General features: G+C 41.6%; 1 protein-coding gene across 1 annotated transcript in view; it reads left to right on the top strand.

The window, feature by feature from the left end:
• NIBAN1 (niban apoptosis regulator 1) overlaps nt 1-12,681 on the top strand; it is a 211,020-nt gene extending 198,339 nt beyond the window's left edge. The window contains exons 13-14 of the mRNA XM_036758153.1: nt 5,946-6,057; nt 8,444-12,681. Of these exons, the coding sequence (XP_036614048.1) occupies nt 5,946-6,057; nt 8,444-9,552 (1,221 nt within the window). The 3' untranslated portion in view covers nt 9,553-12,681. The remainder of the gene's footprint in view (nt 1-5,945; nt 6,058-8,443) is intronic.
• The last annotated feature ends 1,835 nt before the right edge of the window (nt 12,682-14,516 follow it).

The following is a 14,516-nucleotide window of genomic DNA, read 5'->3' as shown; positions in this document are numbered from 1 at the left end:
AGCCTGGAGGAATTATTTAACCTCTCAGAACCCCTAGGCCACTCTCTAAAGCTAGAGGTTACAAAACTGATGGGGATCTGTATTGGTAGAGGATGTTTCCTCATCTGGGAGTTTACTATGCTAAGGAAATCACAGGTCGAGTCCCTAATCCCTCAATGGAATTTAGGTGCGTATATTTAAAGAAACAAACAAAAACGTGGTCTTCACTAGGAAACCAGGATGAGCACATTAAGGACAAGTTGTACACACTGACCTTATCTCCTTTTTGATCAGGTACAAGATCCAAGGGAATTTTGTACATTCAGTATGTTTGAATTTTATCCAGCCATCAATAAACATTTATTATTATTGGGGGGGGGTGGGTCACACAGATGTATCTGAGGCTGAATTTGAACTCAGGTCTTCCTGACTGAGGTCAATGCTCCATCCACTGTACCACCTAGCTGCTCCCCAGTAACGCTAACTCTGTGCCAGGTGCTGTGCTGTGTGCTAGGGCGTAGGAAGACAAAAGCAAACCACTCCTTGGTATCAATAAGTTATATCCTACTGGAGGAGATATATAGTATATCCATAATAAATACGTGGAGATTTGTATATGCAAGGTCAATCAGTCAGTCAATAAACATTGATTAAGTACCTACTCTGTGCCAGGAATTTTGATAAGAGAAACAAAGAGAGGTAAAAGACAGTCCTGGCTCAGGGAGCTCCTAATCTAATCAGGGAGACAAGTAAATAAATATGTACAAACAAGCTATTTACAAGGTATTAAATAGGAAAGTATCAACGGAGGGGGCCACTAGAATTAAGAGGGATGGGGAAAGGCTTCCTGCAGAAGACCTTGAAGGTATTTAAGGGCACTTGCTGCTAGGGGGTGGGACAGGTCAGGAAACTAGGGAATCTAAAACTGGCCAGGTAAGGAAGGAGTGCATTCCAGGCATGGGGGCCAACCTGTGCAGAAGGAAGAAAATGGGGAACAAAGTGTCATGTTTCAGGGACTGTATGGAAGCCAGTGGCACTTGACCCTAGAGCGCAGGAATGGAAATAATGTAGAACAAGGCTGGAAGGTATCCAGCAAGGTGTTTGATAATTTCATGGTATTCTTGGGTCCAAGTGGATCACTGCTCCAGGAAGAGATCCTGGATGTATAATTCAACACTTCTCCCCATTCAGATACTTGGTATCTTTTACATTGGCCAATGAACCAACATGAATTTCCTTGAGATGGCTGGGGGATTTAATAAGGCTTAGCGAGCACATGGAAAACATTCATTTTAACAAGTCTAAGGGGGTATACACAGAGAGAGACAGAGAGAGAGAGAGAGAGAGAGAGAGAACATACCCTACAAAGACAGAATTGAATTAGAAATCAGCACCTCCCTTGGGCCATACTGGATTTATTTAATATGCATAGCACAGAAAGAGAATGAGTACGTTGAATGAAGGGATGTGTGTCACTGGCAAACCAGAGGGAAGGAGGCTTGGTGGTAACCTTCATTTTCAGTGCTCCTCACCTCCCACACCTCTGCCCCAATCTTCATCTATTCCCCAAAAAAGGAAAGAGAAGAGATGTGACCTCCTAAACAGAGGCTCAGGAGGAAAAAATGCTGCTGTTTGCTTCTGCCACTGGCCTAGCAGGACAGGCAGGGATTGAAAGATTTTCAGGAACGCCTTCAGAGGAAGGCATTTTCAAGCCTGGCCAAAAACTAGAAACTGAGATTGGAATGCTATTAGTGGTATTGCCAGAGGGAGAGAAGAAAAGAAGGCAGTGTTACCACATGTATGGTAAAGCATAGGAGGTCCATGCTTCTCATGTTCTTCCTTTAGCTTGTAGCTTAAATAGGCTGTGTGTTAAGGAGTACAGTAGGAAGATAGGTGACTGGAATAAGAGGATCTGGATTGAAATCCTGCCTCTGAAGCTGACTACCTGTATGACCTTGACCTCTCTGAGCCTCATTTTCTTCATCTGTAAAATGAGGGGGTGCAATAAGTTAAGTCAACAAGCGTTTATGAAGCACTTACTATGTGCCAGGCACTGTGCTAAGTGCTAGGAATACAGATAAGAGCAGAAAGAAAAACAATCCATACCTTCAGTGAGATCACATTCTAACTTGGGAGGATAACATATGAAAGGAGTCCTCCTAGGTCCCTTCCACCTCTGGATTTATGGACCTATGAACAAAATCACCTTGACTCTGGCTAGGATCTCTGGCCTATTCATCAGTTCCGCCTGAGAGTTAGAAGTAAAATTGTGCTTTCTGAATTCCAAACTCTGTGATAGATCTGATAGTTACTGGGGTCTGTCACTCTTTAACAAATGGGTCAGCTTTGAATAGTGAGGGTCTTGCCCTGGGATAGAAGGCCATCACCTTGATCCTGGTATATGCCATGGTGCCACCCCTTTCTCTGAGACCTACTGTTCTAGGTTAACCTTGGTGGGGAAATGTGCAATTATGCCCCTATTCCAAAAACTTACAAGCTAATGAGGTCTTAATCAATATTTACTATATTAAGAACATTTCAACACAAAATACTCATTTTCCCTCTTGAATGTAATGAGGAGGGGGAGAAGACCAGCTCCTATTGGCCAATCTTTTGAGTATGAGTTTTAGTCTCTCCCTGCTGCTGGCAAGTAGAAACTCATGAGTTATACCATTGGAAAACCATCCCTGACCCCTTAGGGCTACTTGTAGAACCATGAGGGGAGAAGTAGCTGGTGCCATCTGAGAGCCTAACCTGACAGTGCAAATGGGCATTGGAAACTCTAGCATATCATACTTGGTGACACCCACAGAATGGGGACCATGGTGTACATGGTCCAAACAGTGCTCAGTGGGTAGTGGGTAATCAATAAATGCTTACTCTCTATTTTCTGGGTGAGGGAATAGACTTCACAATATGTGTTTTGGTAAAAACCTACAGCAAAGTTTCCAGATTCCTGGATAGCATCCCTAATCTCCCTCTTCCCTTGGCTTAATTGACTCCTCCTCCATGCCCTAGTGTTAGCACTCATGTCCAGTAAACTCTGTGTCCCCTCAGCGCCTATAAATTGTCTTTTGTCTTCTCTCAGCTCTTTGTGAATAAAGATTTTTTTCATTCCCTGTATTTGAATGCCCAGTGTCTGGCATAGTGCCTGGCCCTTGGTAGAACCTTAATGTGTGTTTACTTATTGATTGAAAGAGCTCAGGGTCTCTCAGAGGAGGGGAACAGTATACAATGGAGCCATTTGGAAGTAGTTACTGTCTACTGCTTTGCATATATGCTTTCATAATAGACACTCAGTGAGATGCTTTATCACTTTTCCCTTCCTGGTGGGTGAGTTCTAGCTCCTCATTCCTCTGTAATGGGATAAGAATGATAGTTGGGTACTGAAAGCATTTCTGTAGGAGCCCATAGAGAATCAAGGCTACATGGAAACAGCTTCTATGCCTCTGGGTATCACTCTTGCCATTGTAGAAGAGAGATAGACTCCCCTGTGATATACAGATCCCCTGACCATGCTACAGAGACTTTTCAGCTATATATAACCTGTAACCTCTCATGCTTTTCAAACACAACCCTAACTAGCACAATGCCTTGATGTGAATGTAGTTGGATGAAGCTATCCAAAAGGCTTGCCTTCAAAACCAAGGGAATCTAAACTGGCCAGCTGGTATTTGTAACAACAATGATGCTAGCAGCTGCTACGGAGGTGTAAGGCCAATAACACCAACACACAGGGGGGCTGCCAGCACAGGTTCTTTGATCTGCTTTTCTAAGGAAAGCAACCTTAAGGGGTTTACAATCTCACTTTAATTAAACGTACATACATATATATATATAATATATGTTATAATAATATATGTGTGTATATATATATATCAATCATTCACTTAGTTCAAGAGAAAAAGTCAGCACCCTGAACTTCAGAGAAAACACAAATAGAAATTATATAAACAGAGCAAATAACACAAATCAGCAGAGAGGGGCTTCTCTCTGTCCATAGCAATATACACATAGTTACTAGAGAGAGAAGCACCAACATCTGGGTATTCAAAGCCGGGAGGCAGACCTCCTTAACAGCTACCCAGTGTCTCATCTGGCAGAATCACACAAACAGTCTTCCAATGAGTGAGCCCCAAAGCAAAATGCTAACCTCAGAGTATATATACACTTCTTCAGGGTCAAAGGGTGTCACAACCATGTGACTCAAACTCATGTGACTTAAGCAGGTCATCAAAGACTCTTAATTGAAACAAAGGCAAGACTCAATCAAAGGCACTTGATTGCCTTAGGGCTGAGAAGCATTCCAAAAGAAAAAACAGCAAAAAGCCCCACTTTGCTTGCCTTTGTTCTCTCATCTCTCCATAGCTCTCAGAGTGCTATAGCTCACTAGTCTCTGCAGATTCTCAGCTCTGTCACCTTGCAGTTCTTACTTCTCTCCTCATTGGGCTGAATTCTGACCTTAATTGCTACCTTCTGGGTATATTACTCTTCTTAGGGCCCAAGGGCTTCATGGCCAGTCAGTGAAAGGGTGTAGGCCTGGGGCTTAGCATTTAGTAAGTAAAGCTGTGGGCCTGCTTCTAATCAAGCCTCCCATAACTAGCCCCACCTGAGGCCTATTGAGTGGGGGGAGGGGGGGAGATCTTTAATCACTGATTGGCATCACATTATTCTACCCAAGGGAATAAACCATCTACCCCATCCAAATAGAGCCTTCTCCTTTTCTCTTCTCCCTACCAGGATCCCAGATAATGTGAACTGAGAATAGAACTGAGTATATGATCATGGATTTAGGGTTGGAAGGAACCTTAAGGACCATGGAGTCCAACCCCCTCAATTTACAGTTAAGGATACTGAGGACCACAGATGATGTAACTTGTCCAAAGTCAGAGGCAGGATTGGAATTCAGGTCCTTTCATACCATATCCATTGCTCTTATCTCTGGTACCACACTGTCTATAGCTTTTCCACATTCAGTCTGGGCTCTTTAAGTCAAATCACAGAATCTCAGATTTGGAAAGGACCTCTGAGATCATCTTGTCCAGCCTGTACCTGAACAGGAATCATCTTTCTGGTATGCCCGAGAAGCCTTCACTTTCAGTTCTATTTAGAGGGGAGTCTGCTACTTTGTTAGGGTACTTCATTCTACTTTTGAGCAGCACTAATTGTTAGGAAGTTTTTCTTTACATCAAATCTAAAAGTGCCTTTCTGTTACTTCTTCTCACTATTCCTAGTCCTGCACTCCGGAACTGCACGGCAATAAGTCACATCTGTCTTCCATTTAAGAACTTTTCAAATATTTGGCGGTAGCTATCTTTGAGGAAGGCTACGTGGATCTTTTAGAAAGACCACTGGGGATGTGGAGTCAAAGGACCTGAGGTCAAATCCATGCTCTCCTTGCTTTCTACTACTGTGTGACCTTGAGCAATTCCGTTCACTTCTCTGGGGCTTGGGTTGGACTAGATGGCCTCTAAATCCTACAGATCCAGACTAGAGCCAATGAACTGTCCATTGGATCATAGCTGTAGAACCAGAAGGAAACTTGGAAGCCAACTAATCTAACCCCCCTCTTTTGACAGACGAGGAAACTGAGGGGCCCAGCATGATGAAGTGAATTGCCCAAGGTCACATAGATAGTAGTAGAGTCCAGAATTTGCATTCCAGTCTTCTGACCCCCGATCTAGTTGATCAATATTACCTTGTCCTCAATTCAGTTCAATTAAACAAGCATTTATTAAACACCTAGTATATTCACAGTGCCTGGCATGTAGTGAATGCTTTAAAAATGTTTGTTGATGGACTACAAGGTACTGCTAGGCACTGGGATTACAAAGGCAAAAAAAAATCCCAATTCCCTTCTTGCTCTCAAGGAGCTTACATACAGTAGCTCTCATTTACAATTTCTCCTGAAATAACCATCACCTCACACCTTTTTTCTCTTCATTTTTTTCTCTCTAACCATCTAGGAGCTTCAGAAATATGAGCAGTTCATCTTTGCAGATCACACCAATGTGATCCAAGTTGAAAATGTCTATGAGGAGATTTTGTATCAGACCCTCCTTGATGAAACCATAAAAGGTAAGGGTCATTTCTTGATCTTGGGTATGCTCAGAGGTGAGGGCTCCAATCAGGAAGGGGGAAATCCAAAACAGGATGCAAGGAATCAGCCAAGTCTGTTACCAACAGATACAGAAGGGGAAAGGAAAGATCTATATGGGCTTCCTGAGAAGAAAGGGCATAAAGAGAGGAAGAAAGAAATGAGAGCACGAGAGGAAGAGCTAATAGATTAATTTCTTCCAGACACCTGCCTATTTAAAAGATCTGGATGACCTCAAATAAAGGCAGACACCCAGACCGTCCTTTTTTTCCTCTAAGCAGGCATGAGACTCACTGTCAGTGCAGTTCAGACAAGGGAAGAAGAGTCTTCTTCCTGGCTGTATATCAGTCTTTTCCAATGGAAAGAGCTGCTTACACTCAGCTATGGAGATTAATCACATTCCTCCCCCCTGCTTTACCCAGGCAGAGATTAGGGATATGTCTAGTCAAGGTACCTGTCTCAGACGATCAGATGTATTAATGGACATAAAGTCCTTTGTAAATCATAAGATCTTTTTAATCACATCAGTGCCAGCTACCATTTTCAGAGCATCATAGATTTCACCCTGAAAGGGACCTTTGATAAATAACTAATATTAATAAAGCACCTTAATATTTGCAAAGTCATCACATATTTTCTTTCACTTGATCCTCCCACCAGCTCTGGGTTGCTATTATTACCTCTGTTTTTACAGATGAGGAAGCTAAACCTGAGAGAGGTTAAGTATCCTACCCAGAGTTAGCCCACTAGTGAGTGTCTGAGGTAGGATTCAAACTCAGGGCTTCCTGACTCTGAGTCCAATATTTTATTCACACACCAAGCTGCCTTCATAGAAGCTGACGTAGTCCAATCTCCTCATTTTACAGATGAGGAGTCTAAGGCCCACAGGGTTAAATGCCTTGCCACAGTAAGACAGGTGGTGAGTGACAGAAATGACATTTGAACCCAGGTCCCCTGACTCCAAATTCAGTGTTCTTTCCACCACACCACAGGATCACTCACTTATACCAGGAGCAAAAGATAAAAGATAATGACCTAGTGCCCTAAAGGTCATCATTACTGACTACTTAGTACCCAAAGTCCTGCAAGAATTGTGCCATATTGAGGATACGGATGAGGGTAGAGAAGATTCTGGTAGAAGTATAATGTGTGGGCTACCTAGAAAACCTGCTATGACTAAAACATGCCTGCCCACTATAAAAATGGCCCTTGGGTATCACATTACCCCTTTATAGAAGAGATCTATTGGCCAAAATGCCTCATGTCCTAGTAGAACAACCCAGGATTACTGGGGCTAAGTGTTTGGTCTGGTCAGATCTTTCACTGGGAAAACCCTGGAGAGATGAAAGAGGCTCTCTCATCCTCCATGTGCTCAGGCCATTTAAGGGGGAAGGAAAATGAAAGGGAGGGTCTGAGCAGAACTCTTGAACCTCATAATGTATGTCAACAGTATTTACTGGAAATGTTCTATGTGGAGCAGCCAGGTGGCACAGTGGATAGAGTGCCAGCCTTGGAGTCAGGAGAACATGAGTTCAAATATGGACTCAGACACTTAGTAGCTATGTGACCCTGGGCAAGTCACTTAACCCTGATTGCCTAAAGAACAAACAAACAAACAAAAGAAATGTACTATGATATTCCCCTTGTGCTAGGCGCTTCAGGGAGGATAGAAAAGAAGTACAAAATAGGTCTCTGCCACCGGGGATCTTATCCACCTAGTTGCAGGAATGAGACATGCATACATCAACAATTAAATAATAGCACTGTGTAACAGTTAATTAATGAGTCAATAAGCATTTATTAGGTTCCTACTACATGCCATGAAAAGAGGATACAAAGCACACTGTGCTAAACACTGGGGATACAAAGAATGACAGAAGACAGCTTTTGTCCTCAAGGAGCTAACAGTCTAACGGGGACAGGGAGGGACAACATGCAAACAGTTATGTATGAATGAGATATAGCCAGGAAAATTGGAGATAATCAATAGAGGAAAGGCACTAGCATTAAGGTGGATCAGGAAAGACTTCCTAGAAAAGGTTGCTCACTTGAAAGAAGTAAATTATATAAAATAAGAGGACTAGACAAGATTATCTCAAAGCCTCTTTCTAGAGCTAGACCCTATACCCCAATCACATGAAAGCTCAGGTGAGTTATGCCTGTATTAAGGGCTGAAAGGATTCTGGGGAATGAGAAAACATTTCTGGCTAGTGTGATCCATGGAAGGTTTCATGCTGGAGGTAGGACTTGGGACAGACCTAGAAGATTGTGTGGGATTTTGTTGGGAGGGTACTTGGGGTTCTGGCTGAAAATATAATATCCAGAGTGGAATGTAAACTTTTCATTTCATTTTCTGTTCCTACACAGTGATAAAAGAAGCCGCTGTTCTCAAGAAGCACAATCTTTTTGAGGACAATATGGCCTTGCCATGTGAAAGTGTGTCCAGCTTAACTGATCTAAAAACCCCCTCTGGGTCCAACCAGGCCAGTCCCGCCAAGAAATCATTGACAGGCCTGCAAGAAATTTCAGACCATGAAACATCAAGCAATGAAGTGTTCCTCACATCAGAGGAGAAGAACCCAGAAGCCCAACCTGACTCTGCATACCCCTCTGCCAGAGAGGAAAGCATGTCTTTCCTGCTGTCTAGCCCTTCTCTAAACACCAATGAGAAAGTGATTATTGCTAGGATGTTTGACCAAGATGATTCATCCCAAGAGGAAAAGGCAGATCTCCTAAGCACAGACACACTTAGAATCGAGTTGGTAGGAATTCCTGAGAATGTAAACCAGTCTGGGGAAAAAACCCTTGCCCCAGACTCCTTGAGTGAGATCAGGAACTTGTTGACAGTGACTGTTGAGGTGCCAACAGATCCTGCCCAGAAGGAAAGAGGAGAAGCTATGAAGAATGATGTGAACCAGCAGGGGGAAGAAGGTGGGAAAGGGAAGAAGGAAGAAGAAACCCAAATGAATAAAGAGGCCAAACCAACATCCACTTTCCATTGGGAAGAGCGCACTTTCGGTGAGATCAGTGCCAATCTGTCTTCTCCTTCCAGTCAAGAGATCAGTGGTACAAGTTCGATGCAATTGCCAGAAGTGAGCAACTGTGGTCCTCAGCCAGCTTGTGTTAAACTCTCAGGAGAACACAGAGAAGAGGAAACAGAGGCAGAAGCCACTAGCAGTGTCTGGTATACTGAAGCACACGATTGTCAAGTTCCCCAAAGTGATCAGCTGCTAACAGTGGGACCCAGTGAAAGTATATCTAGAGGGGGCACTTCCATGTTGCAAGAAATAGAAAGAGCCCAGCTTCAGGCCATCCCAGCAGGAACTGAGATGGAAACCACATCTGCCTTTTTTCTTGAGAGTAAGCTCTTAACTGAAGAAGATTGCGTTTTGGATGATGGCCACACCCAAATGGAATCTGCTGGGCAGAGCTTGATTCCTCTGGAGCAGGAGAAAGAGAATAACTCCCTTGCCTAAATGCAGACCCAAAAATTCAGAACACCAAAGGCTTAACGATGCTGGTGGGATGACAAGTACCAGCAGATATCCGAAAATGTTCCAAGCACGAAAGATAAAATCTCCTTGTGAAAGTAACCAGGAGAACTATACAGAGCAGCAGTCAGAAAACTAGCCAATGTTAATTGGCCAGAGAGTTTCTCTCTGAAAACAATCAGCCAAAAATTATTAGGGGATTTATTTAGGGTCTGCATGTAAGTTTCTACAAATAAATATTATAAGAAGATCCTTTAAACTAAAAAGTGAAACCAAAGGGAAAGCCTTAGTTACAGTAGTCAAGCAGCAGCTCTTGCTGGCAAGGCAAACTATTCTGTGCAAATGATTGCTTCAGTTTTCATAGGAATTTCAAAAATAATGGAATGTCCTTATTTGACTTGGGTGGGGGGGTAGAGAAGAAGAGGGAGATGGACAGATGGACAAAGGTGAGGGTTATATTTATGGCTGAGAAAACACTGTGATCAGGTTTCACAATCCACTCTACATTTAGGTGACATTGCCTTCTACAGCACTTTAAAGCATCTCCCTCTCTCTCTCTCCTCTCTCTCCCTCCCTCCTTCCCTTTCCTCTCTCCTTCTCTTTCACTCTCCTTAAAGGGATTAATGCAAATGTTTACAGTAATGCCAGTTTTCATCATTCATTAATATCCCAGTTTCACTACTCCTAGGAGTTCATCAATCATCCACAGCCTGGATGAGCAAAACAGCAAGCTCATTAACACAGACAGTCCTTGCAGCAATTTGAGGCCCACACGTGTTAATTATGTTATAAATGTAGGGATCTTAATGAGGGAAAGCTGAAAAGTCTTAAGAAAGGTTGTAGCCAATTAAACTTACTCTCAGACCCATTAACCCATTGGGCTCATGAATTTCTTGCCATCACCTGTCACCTTTGTATTTGTAACTTTGCCTTTTGGTTTTACTTTCAACAAACATTTTTATTAGGCTGTCTACTATATGTCAGGTACTATGCCAGATTCCAGGGCTAGAAAGACAACACATTGAGCAATCCCATCCCTCAGGGAGCTTACACTTTATTTCAGGGTGGGGAGTGAAAAGGATATATAACGTTCTTGCAACTTTGTACTGGGGAAAAGTTCAGATTTGGCAATGCAAGTTCACTTCTCACTTGGGAACCTCAACTCAAAGTACAGTTGGTCCTCCTTATTTGCAGTCTGCAGAACAAATCTGAGCTGGATTGTCTAGCAAAGCAAAAGCTCAAAGTAGATTTATTCCGAAAAGGAAAAAGACTATCATGATTTTTAAAAACTGTTTGATAGACTGACATTTTTCTATGTACACTATCATGTGTTACTCCAGAAAGCAAAACAGAAAAAAAAATCAGGTTACATGTAGCCATTAAATTACATAAATGTTATCAAAATTAAAATGCATAATAATCACTTTTAAAATATCTCATAACTTGTCAGTAGAGTGATAGGATGTTGCAGCTAGGAAAGGACTTTATGAGTCATTAACACCAATCTCCTCATATTATAGATGAGGAAGCCTAGGCCATAAGAAATCAGGTGACTGAGCCAGGGTTACGCATTGTCAGGGCCAGGGCTCAAGCCAAGATGTATAATCAGTATTTTTCCCCCCACTAGGCCTTGCTACCTTGACCAAAAGGTAGAAGACAATTGTTCCATTTCAGAGTGGAGTATGAAATAAGTGGGGGCGACTAGGTGGTGCAGAGGATAGAGTGCCAGACCAAGAGATAGGAAGACTCATCTTCCTGGCTTCAAATCTGGCCTCAGACACTAGTTCTGTGACCCTGGGCAAGTCACTGAACCCTTTTTGCCTCAGATTCCTCCTCTGTAAAATGAGCTCCAGAAGGAAATGGCAAACCGCTCCAGTATCTTTGCCAAGAAAACCCCAGATGGGATCATGACACGACTGAAAATGACTAAACAACAGTAATGAAGAAAGAAGTACTTTAATTTTTTTTAAATCTAGAGCTATGATTTTTACCAGTGTTGGGAAGTCCCTCCACTTGTGCAGATTGGCAATTTATAGTCTATTTATAGTCAATTGATAGTTACCTGGGGGACTGACTGGGAAAGCACTTTGCCCACAGTCCCAGTTAGTATTTATCAGAGGCAGGCCTTGAACATAGATCTTCCTCACTCCAAGGCTGGCCCTCTACCATATCACACTGCCTCTTCTGCCTTCCATAGGGATTTTATTTACTTCTTTTGTGATTTTTAGTGTCAAGCTTAGGATGAACTTAGCACTCTTAAAAGCCTACGAATATTATCCTTGGATTCTCTGATATACGTCAGTCGAGCTCAATGTATGGAAATTTGCACCAATGGTTTCTTGCCATCACAGTCACTTTTATGTATTAGTTTTGGGTGAAAGCTGTGTGATTATCAACTGGTTTTAACCCTGCTGACTTTGGGAGGGGGGCTCATTTCCTCCAGAGAGATAATTAGTTTTTATGATTTGCACTTTGTCCATTTCTATCTTTCAGTAGGGATGTGTGTACTTTGCAATGAATACATGTAGCAAATTACCTTTTCAGAGAGAGATTTTTGAGAGCCACCCTAATGAGATTCGAATTTAGCAAACTCTCTCTGAAGTTATGCAAAAAGCTTCAGGATTCTTTGGCATAGACTTTTTCATGAATGGTGTCTCCCATATTTAGATCCCACTTCTTGAGGGAGCCAACAATTATTTCAAGAGGCATAACAAAAGTCTTTGGTGGTAGTTGGGAATGTTTCTTAGAAAATAAGTATTTTCCACATGCTTTCGATGTTTAAATAGCCCATGTGCCAGGCATTGACATTTTTAGAAGAAAGGAAAGGGTGATGTTACAAAATCGGTCATTGATGGTAGTGTTGTGACGGTAAGAGGCTTGGGAACTCTTGTCTTTGCACCTTGTTCCTACAGGATTGAGGGCCAAACCCTCTGAATTCTGTACTGATTCTTTGTAGCAGTTTTAAGAAAACAAAATACTGTTCTTATAACCCTACTCCCTGTAGATTGTTTTATCTAGTTTCTGCAAAGTCAATAAAATTCAAAACACTTCGTAATCATTTATTTACCTTGTAAGGTGCTTATATACCAATAAAATGTTTCTCTTCGAAAAGTTGTCCGGATACATTTTTGATAGGTTTTTCAAGCATTAACATGATCCTTGACTGATTTCTTGTTAATATTAGCTCTGAGCTAAGAGCTAATCTTTCAGAAATGAGATCAATTTTTCCTTTTCTGTTGGGATGCCAGTGAGTGGCAGACGTAATGATGATGTAATGATAGATAAGCATTGATATGGAATAGTGAAAAGAGCACTAGATTTAGAGTTCAAGAATCTGGGATTGTATCCTGGCTCTGTTCCTCATTTCTGGTATGACTTTGGGCAAGTCACCCAATTCATATGATCCATAATTCTTCATCTGTAAAATAACAGAGCTGGAGTACATGGCCTCTAAAGTTCCTTCTGACTCTTGAATTAGACTGATCTCACGTTTAAGTGACAATTTACTTCTTTTAGTCCAGAGGTTCCCAAACTTATTTGGCCTAGCTGCCCCCTTTTAAAAAAAATTTGCTCAGTGCCCCTGGAAATCTACTTTCTTTAACCTTTTAACAGTTTTTTAAAATTCGCTTCATTACAAAAAAATATACATTTTTAAATGATACATCTTTAATTTAATAATTTATTGTAAATTTGTGGGGTTTTCCTGCCTTGAAATTTTGATGACACAATATTGTATCATGCAACTGTATAGTATCATATTATAAATAATTCATTACATGCACATATTCTTGCAGATACATGTTGGATTATCTGACCATGAACAACACACTTGCCTGCCAACACTTGCTTGTTAAGACTTGTCAGAGGACTTGACCAACAGTCAGTTATAACTTGCATTTTATGTGTTTGTTTGGAAAATAATGTAATCACCACAACTTTAACTCTGTTACACAACAGATGAAACACGTATAAACAGTTTTTCAAAATTTTCTTCTCTTCCTTCCTTATGCTTCCACCACCCCCTTATTTTTATTCAAGGCCCCCCAATTGCACCTGAGGCTACTACTGCCCCCTGGATTGTTCCAGCACCTTGCAGGGGTGGTATCACCTACTTTGGGAAACTCCAAAAAATTTGGTCTATAAAAACTTAGTTCTGTTGTCAGTTTTGAACTCTTAAAAAGTTTCTTTCTCTTAATAGGAAAAAAAAAACATTTAGTGTGCAGTTTTTCTATGTACCATTCTACCTGGGTTCACTCTCCCATTTACATTGGTAAACTGGGTCAACAGAGGACAATTGACCACTTCTCCCCTTACGGTTCTAGAGATAAGCTTGAGGGGTTTGAGGGGTTTCTAATACTATTACCCATGAGTCCCTATCAATGTCCTGCCCACCGATTATTAGACAGTCAGAATTAGTTAGATTTTACAAAGGGATTTTACTAAAGAGATGTAAAACCACTTGGTACAAATCCAATCCTCCCAGTAGTATGAGGCACATTCTCTTACAAGTACATATAGAATCCAGGGAGAGTGATCTCAAGCTTAGAGAGTACATGTGACAAAAGGGTAAAATTTCAGACTTGAATTATTGAAAGTTTATTTCTCCTTTTTTTAGAGTCTTCATGAAGTTTCCCTTAGGTATAGCTCTTGGCTGGGCTCTAAAGGTTGATACCCTTACAGAGTCCAGAGCTGCCTTCTCTTAGCCCCTGAAGAGGTTATATTCCCTGAAGCTGCCTTTCCTTGGCATGTCTAATTTGTCTTCTTCCAGCTCCTAGCTAGATGCATGGTTAGCTACTGGCTTAGTCTCTTAATGACACAATGACATTGTATAACAGCAAGCACCCTAGCATACTCAGGATGGCCTGCTAGCAGAGGTTTTTTGATCTGCTTTTAAAGGAAAAATAGTTTTTAAAGGGGGTCGACAGTCTTACTTTAATTACATACATAAA

Source organism: Trichosurus vulpecula, chromosome 4 (genome assembly GCF_011100635.1).
Source record: "Trichosurus vulpecula isolate mTriVul1 chromosome 4, mTriVul1.pri, whole genome shotgun sequence".
Taxonomy (NCBI): Eukaryota; Metazoa; Chordata; class Mammalia; order Diprotodontia; family Phalangeridae; genus Trichosurus; species Trichosurus vulpecula.
This window is presented reverse-complemented; position numbering and strand designations above follow the sequence as displayed.